The sequence below is a fragment of the Nomascus leucogenys genome, chromosome 11 (assembly GCF_006542625.1).
Source record: "Nomascus leucogenys isolate Asia chromosome 11, Asia_NLE_v1, whole genome shotgun sequence".
NCBI lineage: Eukaryota > Metazoa > Chordata > Mammalia > Primates > Hylobatidae > Nomascus > Nomascus leucogenys.
In genome coordinates, this window is record NC_044391.1 from 29446629 (window position 1) to 29460970 (window position 14342).

Below are 14342 nucleotides of genomic sequence, written 5' to 3' on the forward strand. Positions count from 1 at the left end.
CTGAACTCCCGAGCTCAGGCAATCCACCCGCCTCAGCCTCCCAAAGTGCTAGGATTACAGGTGTGAGCCACTGCGCCCAGCCTGTTTTTTGACTTTTTAATAGCCATTCTAACTGATGTGAGATGATGGTATCTCATTGTGGTTTTGACTTGCATTTTTGTAATGTGAAGCATTTTTTCATATGCTTGTTGGCCATGTGTATATCTTTCTTTTGAAAAGTGTCTGTGCATGTGATTTGCCTACCATTTTTTTTTCTTTTTTTTTTTTTTTTTTTTTTGAGACAGGGTCTTGCTCCATTGCCCAGGCTGCAGTGTAGCAGCACAGTCATGGCTTACTGTGGCCTCAATCCTTCAGGCCCAAATGATCCTTCCACCTCAGCCTCCTGAGTAGCTGGGACTACAGCCACGTCCCACCACAGCCAGCTGATTTTTTTTCAATTTTAGTACAGGCAAGGTCTTGCTAATTTGCCCAGGCTTGCCTCAAACTCCAGAGCTCAAGAATCCTCTTGCCTTGGCCTCCCAAAGTGCTGGGATTATAATTACAGGCATGAGCCATCATACCTGGCCATTTGCCCACTTTTTAATGGGATTCTTTGGTTTTTGCTTGTTCGTTTGTTTTCATTTCTTAGATTCCGGATATTAGACCTTTGTCAGATGCATAGTTTGCAAACATTTTCTCCTATTATGTAGGTTGTCTGTGTACTCTGTTGTTGAAACCTATTGTTGTGCAGAAGCTCTTTAGTTTAATTAGGACCCATTTGTCAATTTTTGTTTTTGTTGCAGTTGCTTTTGGCATCTTTATTATGAAATCTTTGCCAGGTCCTGTGTCCAGAATGGTAATTCCTAGGTTATCTTCCGGTGTTTTTATAGTTTCAGGTTTTATATTTAAGTCTTTGATCCATCTTGAATTGATTTTGTATATGGTGTGAGGAAGGTATCCAGTTTCAGTCTTCTGCATATGGCTAGCCAATTATCCCAGCACCATTTATTGAATAGGGAGTCCTTTCCCCATTGCTTATTTTTCTCGACTTTGTCAAAGAACAGATGGTTATAGGTGTGCAGTATTATTTCTGGGCTCTCTTCTGTTCCGTTGGTCTGTATGTCTGCTTTTGTACCAGTACCATGTTTTGCTTACTATGTCCTGTATAGGTATAGTATGAAGTCAGGTCATGTGATGCCTCTAGCTGTGTTCTTCTTGCCTAGGACTACCTTGGCTATTCAAGCTCCTTTTTGGTTCTATATGAATTTTAAAATAGATTTTTCTAATTCTGTGAGGAACATCATTGGAAGTTTGATGAGAACAGCATTGAATCTGGAAATTGCATTGGACAGTATGGCTTTTTATTTTATTTTTATTTTTTTGGAGACAGAGTCTTGCTGCTCTCTCGCCAGGCTGAATTGCGGTGGCATGATCTCGGCTCACTGCAACCTCCATCTCCCAGGTTCCAATGATTCCCCTGCCACAGCCTCCTGAGCAGCTGGCACTACAAGCGTATGCCACCATGCCCAGCTAATTTTTTTTTTTTTGTATTTTAGTAGAGACGGGGTTTCACTGTGTTGGCCAGGATGGTCTCGATCTCCTGACCGCGTGATCTGCCCACCTCGGCCCCCCCAAAGTGCTGGGGTTACGAGCGTGAGCCACCGCGCCTGGCCAGTATGGCCATTTTAACAATACTTATGCTTCCTATTCATGAGCATGGAATGTTTTTCTATCTGATACTGTCATTTCTAATTTCATTGAGCAGTGGTTTGTAATTCTCATTCTAGAGCTCTTTCCCTTCCCTGGATAGCTGTATTCCTAGGTATTTGATTCTTTTTATGGCTATTGTGAATGAGATTGTGTTCTTTATTTGGCTCTCAGCTTCAATATTGTTAGTATATAGAAATACTACTGATTTTTGTACGTTTTGTTTCTTAAAACTTTGCTGAAGTTTTTTATCAGATCAAGGAGCTTTTGGGCAGAGACTATGGGATTTTCTAGGTATAGAATCATATTGTCTAAAACCAGGGATCGTGTGCCTTTACTCTTCCTGTTTGTGGCTTTTATTTCTTTCTCTTGCCTCATTGCTGTAGCCAGGACTTCCAGTACTATGTTGAACAGGAGTGGTGAGAGAGGGCATTCTTGTTTCATTACAGTTTTCAAGGGAATGCTTCCAGCTTTTGCCCATTCAGTATGACGTTGGCTGTGGGTTTTTCTTGGATGGCTCTTATTATCTTGAAGTATGTTCCTTCAGTGCCTAGTTTGTTGGAGGTTTTTAACATGAAGGGATGTTGGATTTTATTGAAAGCCATTTCTGCATCTATTAAGACAATTATGTGGTTTCCATTTTTAGTTCTATTTGATGAATCACATTTATTGATATGCATATGTTGAACCAACATTGCATCCCAGGGATAAAGTCTGCTTGGTCATGGTGGATTCACTTCTTGATCTGCTGCTGGATTTGGTTTGCTAGTATTTTGTTGAGGATTTTTGCATCTATTTTTATCAAGGATATTCACCTGAAGTTTTTGTTGTCATCGTCATGTCTCTGCCAAGTTTTAGTATCAGGATGATGTTGTCCTTATAGAGTTAGTTAAGGAGAAGTCCCTCCCCTTCAATTTTTTTGAATAGTTTCAGTAGGAATGGTAGTAGCTCTTCTTTATACATCTGGTAGAATTTGGCCGTGGATCCATGTGGTTGAGGGCTCTTTCTGGTTGGTAGGCTTTTTATGACTGACTCAATTTCAGAACCATTATTGTTCTGTTCAGGGATTCTTTCTTCCTGGTTCAGTCTTGGGAGTTTGTATGTTTCCAGGAATTTACCTGTTTTTTTCTATATTTTCTAGCTTGTATGCATAGAGGTGTTCATAGTAGTCTCTGAGGGTTTTTTTAATATTTCTGTTGAGTCAATGCTACTGTCCCCTTTGTCATTTCTGATTTCGTTTATTTGGATCTTTTTTTCTTTATTAGTCTAGCTAGCAGTCTCTCTCACTTATTCTTTCAAAGAATTAACGCAGGGATTCGTTAATCTTTTTTATGGTTTTTTGCATCTCAGTTTCTTTCAGGTCAGCTCTGATTTTATTTTTGTTATTTCTTGTCTTCTGCTAGCTTTGGAGTTAGTTTGCTCTTGTTTCTCTAGTTCCTCTAGATGTGATGTTAGTTTGTTATCTGAGATCTGATTTTTATGTGGACCTTTACAGCTTGTAAAATTTCCCTCTTAACACTGCTTTAGCTGTGTCCCATAGAATCTAGTATGTTGTATCTTTATTCCCATAGTTTCAAAGAATTTCTTGATTTCTGCCTTAATTTCATGGTTTACCCAAATGCCATTCAGGAGCAGGTTGTTTAATTTCCATGTAATTGTATGGTTTTCAGCAATTTTCTTAGTATTGATTTCAATTTTTATTGTATTGCGGTCCAAGAGTGTGGTTGGCATGATTTCAGTTTTTTTGAATTTGTAGAGGATTGTTTTATGTCCATTCGTGTGGTTGTTTTTATAGTATGTGCCATGTGGTAATGAGAAGAATGTATATTCTATTGTTTTGGGTTGAAGAGTTCTGTAGATGTCTATTCGGTTCATTTGGTCAAGTGTTGAGTTCAGGTCCTGAACATCTCCATTAATTTTCTATCTCAGTGATCTGGCTAATACTGGCAGTGGGGTGTTGAAGTCTCCCACTGTTATTTTGTGGACATCTAAGTCTCTTTGTAGGTCTCTAAGAACTTGCTTTATGAATCTGGTTGCTCCTGTGTTGGGTGCGTATATATTTAGGATAGTTAGGTCTTCCTGTTGAATTGAATCCTTTACCATTATATACTGCCCTTCTTTGTCTTTTTTGGTATTTGTTGGTATAAAGTCTGTTTTGTCTGAAATTAGAATAGCAATCTTGCTTTTTTTCAGTTTTCCATTTGGTTGGTAGATTTTTCTCCATCCCTTTATTTTGACCGCTTGGGTGTCTTTGCATATGAGCCTGGTCTCTTAAAGACGCCTACCGTTTAGTCTTGCTTCTTTATGCAGCTTGCGAGTTTGTGCCTTTTAATTAGTACATTCAATCCATTTACATTCAAGGTTAATATTGATGTGTACTTGATCCTTCATTGTGTTGTTAGCTGGTTCCTGTGCAGACTTAATTGTGTAGTTGCTTTATAGTGTCACTGTTCTGTGTGCTTAATTGTGTTTTCGTAGTGGCTGATAATGTTCTTTCCTTTCCAGATTTAGCACTCCTTTCAGGACCTCTTGTAAGGCAGGTCTGGTAGTAATGAATTATCTTACCATTTTCTTTTCTGAAAAGGATCTTATTTGTCCTGTGCTTATGTAGCTTAGTTTGACTAGATAGGCACTTCTCACTTGAAATAGGCTCCCAATGTCTTTTGGCCTGCAAGATTTCTGCTGAAAGGTCTGCTGTTGGCCTCATGGGGTTCCCTTTGTAGGTGACCTGCCTATTCTCTCTAGCTGCCTTTAACATTTTTTCTTTCATTCCAACCTTGGAGAATCTGATGATTATGTATCTTGGGAATGATCCTCTTGTGTAGTATTTTGCAGGGGTTCTCTGCATTTCCTGAATTTGAATGTTGGCCTCTTTAGTAATGGTGGGGAAGTTTTTGTGGACAGTATCCTGAAATATGGTTTCTAAGTTGCTTGCTTTCTCCTCATCATTTTTAGGGATGCCAGTGCATCGTGGATTTAGTCTCTTTACATAGTATAATATTTCTCAGAGGCTTTGTTCATTCTTTTTTATTCTTTTTAAAAAAAATTTTGGCTAGGCATGGTGGTTCATGCCTATAATCCTAGCAATTTTGGGAGGCCAAGGCAGGTGGATCACCTGAGGTCAGAAGTTCAAGACCAATCTGGCCAACGTGGTGAAACCCCATCTCTACTAAAAATACAAAACATTAGCCAGACATAGTGGTGGGCACCTGTAATCCCAGCTACTCAGGAGGCCGAGGCAGGAGAATCTCTTGAACCCAGGAGGCGGGGGTTGCAGTGAGCCGAGATTGTGCCATTGCACTCCAGCCTGGCAACAAGAGCAAAACTCCGTCTCAAAAAAAAAAAAAAAAGAAAAAAAATTTTCATCTTAGTTCAGAGAACCAGTCTTCAAGCTGAGATTCTTTCCTCAGCTTGGTCTGTTCTGCATTAATGTTTGGGATTGCATTATGAAAGTCTTGTAGTGTGTTTTTCAACTCTCTGATCAGTTTGGTTCCTTCTTACAATGGCCATTTCATCAATCAGCTCCTGTATTATTTTATGGTAATCATTAGATTCCTTGGATTGGGTTTTGGCTTTCTTCTGAATCTTGATGACCTTCATTTCTATATTCTGAATTCTGTCTTTCTGTCATTTCAGCCATTCCAACCTGTTTAAGAACCTTTGTTGGGGAACTAATGTGGTCAGTGGGAGGAAAGAAGACACTGTGGCTTTCTGAGTTGCCAGAGTTCTTGCACTGGTTCTTTCTCACCTGTGTGGGCTGATGTTCCTTCAGCCATGGTATAATTTGTACAGTCGGTTGACTGTTGTGGATGTTTTTAGAGTCTGAGGCATTGTACAAGGTTTTTATTTGTAGCTGAGTTATTGTCCTTAGTTTCACAGGAGGGTTGATTAACTATTTTCAGTATTGAGGTTTGCACTCTGATTGAAGTTAGATGGCTCTTAAGCGTAATGGCCAGTAGGTAAGCTCTTGCTCAGCCACGTGGCTCTTCTGTATTTCCTCACAATTGCAGCTGTGCTCCCTCTCAGTGCTCTGAAAGTGTGGGCTCCTCTCCCACTCAAGTGCTGGCTGCAGATCTCGGCTTGGTACTCCCAGGCTGCAGCCCTGGGGTGAGCTAAGGCTTTGTGTTCTCTCCCAGCTTGGAGGCAGCAGGGGAAGGGACCTTGGCAGTGGCTATGGCAGAGGGCCTTTCCCTTGTCTCTGGGGTCCACCCCAGAGAAATAGCAGAACTGCTGCCAGTCGGTGTGATTGGCTTTGAGTAGGACAGCTGCGTTGTGGGCTCAAGCTGGGGGATCCTGGGGGAGACAGACTGACCTCTTCTTAGGGCAGTGGCAGCTTGCTGGAAGTGTGGTTAAAGCACTCAGGGTCTTTACTCCTTTCCTAATACAAGGGTAGCAAGGGCAGCACCACTGCAGTGGCAGTGGCAGAGGGGCTTTTGGTTGCCTCTGGGAGCTCCACTTCAGAAACACAGATCCGCTGCTACTGGGATGTTCAGCCAAGGGGTGGGGCAGCTGTGCCGCTGGCCTGAGCCGGGAGCCCCACTGGGTGAAAGGTGGGGTGCTGAGGGCTCACAGGGAGGACATGGGCTCCTCTCTGTATGGTGGGTATGTCATGCTAGCAGTGCAAGTAAAGCCCTCAGCCTCTCTGTTTCTTCTCCAGTCCAAGGGCAGCAGGGGCAGAACTCTAAATGAAGTTTTCATTTGCATAGTTTCAGATTTCAGCCTTCACTTGTTTGGTATAGAAAATATTGATACATTTTGAATCTCACCTGATTTTACCTTCATTTCCCCTCTTGACAGTGTTTCTAAAATCTCTGAAATGACAATGATCAGAGTAAGAGCAGTAGACACAATAAATAGTGAAAATAAATTATAAATAAATTAACAGCATATTGGTTCTTTTCCCTAGCATGCAGTCCTGTGTGTTTAATAACAGATATTTTCAATTATATAACTGATTTTTAGAGAATTTTATAACTTGTTAACCTCACTTTGTTAGCACACAAATGAAGAGTATGGAGTAAGATCTATTTTTACAGAAGCAGAGTAGTAAAGTAGAAAGAGTCCACTGCAGCAGAATCTGATGCCACTTGATTAGCTGTATCACTGAACTATAGGTTCCTCATTTGTGAAAACAAAACAATGGACCAGTGAGCTGTGAGGTACCCTCAAGACCAAAATGTGTGGCTCTATGATGATGGTTTCCTTTCTTTCTTTCTTTTTGCTACTGAGAACAAAGTATTCAAACTAAGGAAGATTATGAGTAGTCCTACTTAGTTGGATACTGAGTTAGTAGAATTTGATATCCAAATTCTTCTAATATTAGAATTCTTCTGAGTTACATTAATAAATTGAGTACTAATAGAATAAACCTCTTTATTAGAAATTTTGGATAATTTGCAAAGGAAATAGAAACTATGGTTCTGTTCATAGCCTCTAAAAATTAAAATAGGAAGGAATGAACAAACAGAAAAATCTGTACCTGTGAATATGAGGAATATGAGATTTCACTTTTTCTTACAAGCAAGTCAAAGTGATTTTTTTTTAGCTTTGTTAATTCGTTCAGCAAGTGTTTACTGAATATCTGCCATGTGCCAGGAGTAGTGCCAGGCACAGGACTCCTGCTGTCCTTGAAGAGTTTTGTGGGATGTGCTGACCTACAGGTACATACAGTGAGCTATGGAATTTTTAAGGCAAACAATTTGATTTAAAAGAAATGTTTAGTTCAATAAAGGTAACATACGCAGAAATTAGCTTAAGACAAAAGCTTGGTCTTTAGCCTTTGAAGAATAAATTGGGCAGTAGTGGTGGAATATGAAATCAAAGGAAATACTATGTGCTTTCTGTGTAGATGAATATATGAACCAGCATTTGGATGTTTAATGGTATTCCTCTTACAGCCGTTGGACATACCAGATGGTCGAAGAGCTCCACTCCCTGCACATTACCGGAGCAGTAGTACTCGCAGCATTGACACTCAGACTCCTTCTGTCCAGGAGCGCAGCAGTAGCTGCAGCAGTCATTCACCCTGTGTCTCCCCTTTTTGTCCCCCGGAATCCCAGGATGGTAGCCCTTGCTCAACAGACGATTTGCTCTATGATCGTGATAAAGGTAAGAATGGAATTGTCCACTTAGAGGGTTTGTTATGGGGCCTTGCTCATTATACCTTGTCTTAGACCATTACATCTTTTTTTTTTCTTTTGTTGAATGGTGACATTGTCAAAGATTGGTTAATCTAGGTTTCTTTGTTCATTGGTTTCACATACCCCCTTTTTTGTAACTCTAACAAACATCTTCCATAAATGTGTCAGAGAAGCACAGCGCATGGTTCTAACAGCTAATAAAAGCCATAAAATGGAGTGTGTACAACTTCATATAATGCATAGGTCTTTTCCTTGGTATTGTCCAGAGCAGATGATGGTTATGGTAAAGTTAGCTTTACCATGGTAAAATCAAGCTTAAAGTTAGATTTTATAATCAGATTGATTTGCGAGGAAACAATTTATAAAAATTCTGTTGGAAAAAGTGAGTGTATTTTTAACCAAGTTTATAAAGCTCAGTGAGTACCTACAGGACATCAGGGATTATATTATAGTATGTAGATAAATAATTAACCGTTGAGAACCTCTGGGATTCTTATTTCCTATCAAGCCCAACTATCTCTCCATGTTCTTCTATCCTTCTGTCTACCACCACTTGTCTATCAACACTCCCTGGGTTCTTTCTGTTTCTAGCCCCCTAAGACCTAGCTACAGAAGGCCATGTAGACTGCCCAGCTTCTTCCTTCCTAGCTGCTTACAAAGAAACACTGAACTTATGTTTATAACAAATTTACTGTTTGTCACCATAGAGAAATAGGTCAATGGCAACAAAATTGTGAAACTGTACAAAGTTAGACGGTTTATAAAATCTTGCAGGAGTTTTATGGTCCTTGTTCTGAATTGACCCCATCCCCTATGATTGATGTATTGTTGTATGTAAAATGCCCAGATCATAAGTGCTCAGCCAAATGAATTTTTACATATGTGTGTGCTCCTGAAACCACTACCTAGATCAAGTGTAGATACAGAAGATTTTTATTATCCCACAAGGCTCCCTTGCACCTCTTCCCAAATAGTATCCTTCCTCTCTCCACTTGAAAGTAACCACTTTGCTGACTTCCATCACTATAATTTAGTTTCCCCTGTTACTAGACTTCATAGAAATTGAATAATGTGGTATATATTCTTTGTGTCTGACTTCTTTTACTTATCATTATACCTAACTCTTCTAAGATGTTAAATGGAAGCTACTTTGGACTTTGTCCTCTGCTTTTATATGTGGGTAGATCTTAACAGTTCTCCCCTTTCTTGTTGACTCTTTCATTATTGAAGGCCTTGTGGGCCCCCTTCCTTCATTAAGGATATATGGAATATAGTACCAGGTGTCTCTTGGCTTCACGTGGGAAGTCTCCATTTCTTAAAATGTCAGACTAGGAAATTTTCATTTCACTGAAGCATCCTGTGAGAATAAACACCTTTAATCACTTCCTCACAACCTTTTAATGTGGATGTTTCACAATAAAACATCTTGCTTCCAGTAGGAGTGTTTGTTTTGAAGGTAAATGGAAATGATAAATAATAGTAACTTGTTTTAGGTTGTGTAGGTGGTAAATGGAGAAACCAGTCTGTCTTGATTCCAAACTCATATTTTTTGTTATTAAGTACAGTTCAGGTTGGCCACTTTTGCTACTTAACACTTGTAACTGCGGTAAAAATGAAAAGTAGAAATAATGGTGGCAGTACAGCTAGACAATTAATTCTGGAGTTCTGTTTTCTTTAATACTGTGGATAATTGAGAGATCTGAACCAAAAAGTAAATGTATTGAGAAGATGTGTAGATGAGTTCCATTTTGGTTAACTGGTTGTGGGATTGCCTTCAGGGCCTCCCAGTGAATAGTGGTTTCTGTAGTTCACAGGTCTTCACTTACATCATAAGTTTCAAACATTGCATGTTCTTTAATATATAATAGCTCTTTTTCCTAAAGATGTATAATCAGTTTTATTATGAGAAGGTATAATCATGTCACTCTCCTGCCAGGGTCTTTTGCAGGAGACATTATAACATAGAAGTTAAGAGTAGCACTGGCTTTGGGACCATAGGAATGCATTTGAATCCTGTGAAGTTTTGGACATAAAACCTGCATTAATTCTCAAGGATTTAATGAATGGTAGCTGCTGCTATAAAAATAGTCACCTTTATTATCACCTGTTCATTTCCCTAATCCTTTCAGGAAAAAATATCAGTTATTTAATACACAGCTTAGTCAAAACCTCCTTCCCTAGCCTAGTTTGTGTCAATTATCTAATAAGATGAATTCTGACCATTTCTTAGACAGATTAGACCTTTTCCTAAGTTTGCCTTTGTTGGTATATTTTCCTCTGTGCCCTTTTGTTCTTACATACCAGATATCTGCCTGCATAACACTAATTTCTTTATACTCATCCTCTTGTTTTTTAAATATGTTTTTAAAATGAGAACATTGGTTCAGATCATCTCTAAAGCTAAGGTTTTTTCCTAATAGTTAAAAAATATTTCTTGGTAAAATACGGTAATAATACCTTCCTCATATCATTGCAATTGCATGAGATACAGCAAAACGCTTAGCACAACTTATTGGCACATGGCAAACAATTAGTGGTGATGAATGTTGCTTAATAGTGATTTTTAAAAATCTCTTTAGAACTTATAGAATGGGTTTCAGAATTATTTAAGACATTTCTCTGTTTTCTACAAGATCACCTCAGTTTGAGAATTAAAGCCCCATGGCATCAGTTTCATAATATCTACCATATTTAGCTGAGAGGCATTACTTTGTGATTAAGTTGCTGTTACTACTCCCTGGAAAACTGTGTAGCCCTCTGTTATGCAATACAAGGTTTCTAGTTCTCAAACAAATCAAATACCATCTTTATAAAGAGAAAATTCAAATAGCACCTATCCCTTTTATATATGTAACTGTGCACACATAGGTATGTTAGAATTGGGAGTTGAGGTTTATGTATTTCAACTGAGGTTATACTTCTAGTTTATTTAAGGAACACTTGTTGAGCATTTGTTGTATGTCAGATATTGTACTAGAGAGTGGAGAAATAGAGATGAATAAGATGTGATATCTGTCTTTAAGGAATTTAAAGTGTAGTAGGGAGTAATTAGGAATGTAAACAAATAATACACTATTATACAGTGATGTTTAGAGTACTAAAGTATAAAGGAGGGAATTGTCCAGAAATTTTACAATTTCTGCAACTAATATATGTTATGTCATTCAAACTAGTTTCTGACTCATTTCTTCTTTATGTAAAGCCCAAACTCTGAGTTTTGCTATTTTTAAATATACTAATTATTTCTGTGATCCCGACATTTTGGGAGGTCAAGGCGGGCAGCTCACTTGAGGTCAGGAGTTAAAGACTAGCCTGGCCAACATAGTGAAACCCCGTCTCTACTAAAAATACAAAAAGTTAGCCAGATGTCGTGGCATGCAGCTGCAGTCTCAGCTAAATTAGGAGGCTGAAACTAGAGGATCACTTGAACTTGGGAGGTGGAGGTTGCAGCAAGCCGAGATCATGTCACTACATTCCAGCCTGGGCAACAGAGCAAGACTCCATCTCAAAAAAAGATACTAATTCTTTCCTATAATGTATGTTTTTTACAATAAATCATAAATTGGTGCTTTATTAAAGACATAAAAGGAAGCTGTATAGCTTTCCTAGAGCTTTTCATCATTATGAAAACAGAATGAATTCTATAATTTTGAAGTCAGCTAGGATGGATTTGATTTGGAGTACCTACATATTCTGCAGTTGCTGTAGAGAGATTTGTTCTGTGGTAAATAGTTCAGACATCTGTAGGAGCCTGGATAGACATGGAGGGGAGAGGGATGCTGCAGTGAATAGCTGCCCTAATGAGGGATGTGCTGGTGAGCTGATTATTTTTCTAGTATTCATTTTATATACATATTCTTTTTCTGACTTTGCTAACATTATTTTTGTGTGTTCCTAACATCTATTCGCTATGAATTACGTATAATTTGAGACCTATAAAATAATTTTGTATTATCAGTGTGCATCACACATTGGTTTTTTTCTTTGCTTGTATGGATTGTAATGCCAGGACAAAAACACTCTGTCAAGAAAGTTTCAACTATTGAGAGACTTGTTTCAAGTGAATAGGTTTTTGGTGTTTTGTTTTGATTTTTTACTAGATTTTTCCAGTGACCTAAAGACTGAAGGCAACTTGGTCACACTGGTCACATGTGTAAAGTTCCCAGGCTAACTAATAGCCATAGGAACTACTGCTGCTCTTCTCTGTGTGGAGAATTCAGAGATCCAGAATAAGAGCACTCATCTTGACATCATCAGAATGTACCCTAAGAGGTAGCTTACATTCTTCCACATTATCATACCCAAAATAAAATGCAAGGAACAAAAATAGCCATTTATATAATACAGATGGCAGTGTCAGAATATTAGTTTCTTAAGCAGCTCTGCCAGCATTGCTTGATGGTAGCCAAACTGGTGCTGGGCAAGCCACAAAATGTAGACTTCAGTCAGCTACTTATCATTGATCTTTGGCACAGTTCACTTATGCAGTTGTTATAAAATTCTGCAATTTTGCAGGATATTGTGGAAACATTGATTTTTGTAATCATAAAATAAATGGAATCATTTTATTCAGGCCAACTACTGAGTAGAGTTGTATTCCAAGAGTCCCCAAATTGATTACTTGTAATTTAAGCTATATTTTCCTGAAGGAACAGTGTACACTATGTAGATAGAGTTTCCCAAGCCAATGCATATAAGCCTATTTAACTGATTCTGTTATTTAACTCATAAATATTCGTATTGCTAAACTTTTAGTGTTAGGACTGAGCCTCCCTTGGTCTTAGGAGAAAAAAATCAAAAGTATTATTTTGTCTTTTCAGGGTCTAGGGTTGACCCTAGGCAGACTTTTGAAACAGACTGCTTTTGGCATCTTCCTATTCCTTTATACATATATTTTAACATACTTGTATTTATGTCTAGGGCTCTATTTCTTGACCTTTTTTTGACCTATGCCCTTACTGTGCTTTAACCCTCTATATTTTAGATAATCAGCCAAGATTTTATGGCACTTTTGGGGGTTCATATTGTAAAAGCAGATATGATGGGTATACTACTTAGAGCTACCACATCTTGAAAAATCACTGCTTTTGAACCTGGATGTGTTTATCAAAATATTCTCTTTATATGGTTCTAGGATGCTTATTATCCTAGAAGAACCTTTTGGTGGTAAAATTACAGCATATAAAGATATTATTCCAACAAAGGAGTTAGTCTATAGGTTAAAATTGATCTATTCTAGAATTATGTCCCTAAGGTCATTTTACCTGTCTTTCAAGAAAGCATCTTAAGATACATACATTCCAATGTCTAACAGCACAAAATAAGTATCCAGTAAATGCTCTTGTCCCTTCTTTCTGAAAATGTTAACAATTGTACCAATGGCAGATACTGTGATAGCTGTCTATGAGTTATTATTCATAATTCAAAACTACTTAAGTATACAACTCAGTTTTAGCCATTTTTGCTCAGTTTAGAATATAAGCAAATCAAAAATTTTTAACATACCTGCATATATATTTCACTTAATCGTTTGTCTATTTACCATGATGTTAGCTCCAACAAGAGTAAATGACCATATTTTGGTCAGTGCTTTACTCTCAGTAAATAAACTAGTGCCTAGCATGGTGTAGTGCTTAATGGAGATTTTTTTTGAATATTAAGACCTTTGTTCATGATATGTCCATTTTTTAATGGATATATTTTTATAGCTATGTTGAAAACGTGTTTTCTTTGAATTGTTAAATTTTATGTTAGGCTTTTAATGTTCATGAAGTGTGTGTGATACTCTTCATAAAAATAAAAACCAAGAATAATTAAAGTAAGATTATGCTAAATTTAGTGATAGGCTTTTGGTGGGAAAGAGGCCATGAAGTTCAAATTTGCTGTTGAAATAAGGGGAAAGGAAGTAACTGCCAAAACTTCCCCTGCTTGCTGTTGGTCATGCTGGTAACCAGTAAACTCTGATAGTAACTGGGTGGAAAATAATAGGATGTCAACTAGGTTCAAGGAAAAGGGAATCTGTTGGATTTTTCCTCCCCCATTATCTTTTGTGTTCCTCTGAGAAGAAGTATCAACTTATAGGGGACCACTCCTTACACTAGCTGCTTGTGACACTGACAGAAGGCAGACCCAATGAAGCTCTCGCCTGAGCCATAAGCCTTTAATTAGAAACAGAATGTTAGATTGGAAGGAACTTGATCATCTAGTCACCTCCTCACATCTCTAATAAAGACACTGGAGTTGAGATAGATCCAAACTTAGTGAAACAGATAGCATAACAATAATGAACATTGACTCTGGGGCAGCCAGGTTGAAGCCCTGCCCTGCCACTTAATTTTGTGCCCTTGGACAAGCTACTCAATCTATCTGTATCTCCTCACCTATAAATGGGGGACAGCTGCCTCATAGAATTGCTATGATGATTAAATATGTTCAGGGGATTTTATTTTTATTATTTCCAATATTACCACAGTCCTATACTATAGGTAGGTGACATTGTCATTATTTAAAGGTCCC

At 38.1% G+C, this 14342-nt stretch overlaps 1 protein-coding gene across 3 annotated transcripts in view; it reads left to right on the plus strand.

Annotated features, from left to right (window-relative positions):
- The window catches only part of GLCCI1 (glucocorticoid induced 1), a 131234-nt gene that overhangs the window by 105546 nt on the left and 11346 nt on the right, over window positions 1-14342 (plus strand). For all 3 annotated transcript variants that reach the window (XM_030822134.1, XM_030822135.1, XM_030822136.1), the window contains exon 6: window positions 7584-7794. In XM_030822134.1, the coding sequence (XP_030677994.1) occupies window positions 7584-7794 (211 nt within the window). The remainder of the gene's footprint in view (window positions 1-7583; window positions 7795-14342) is intronic.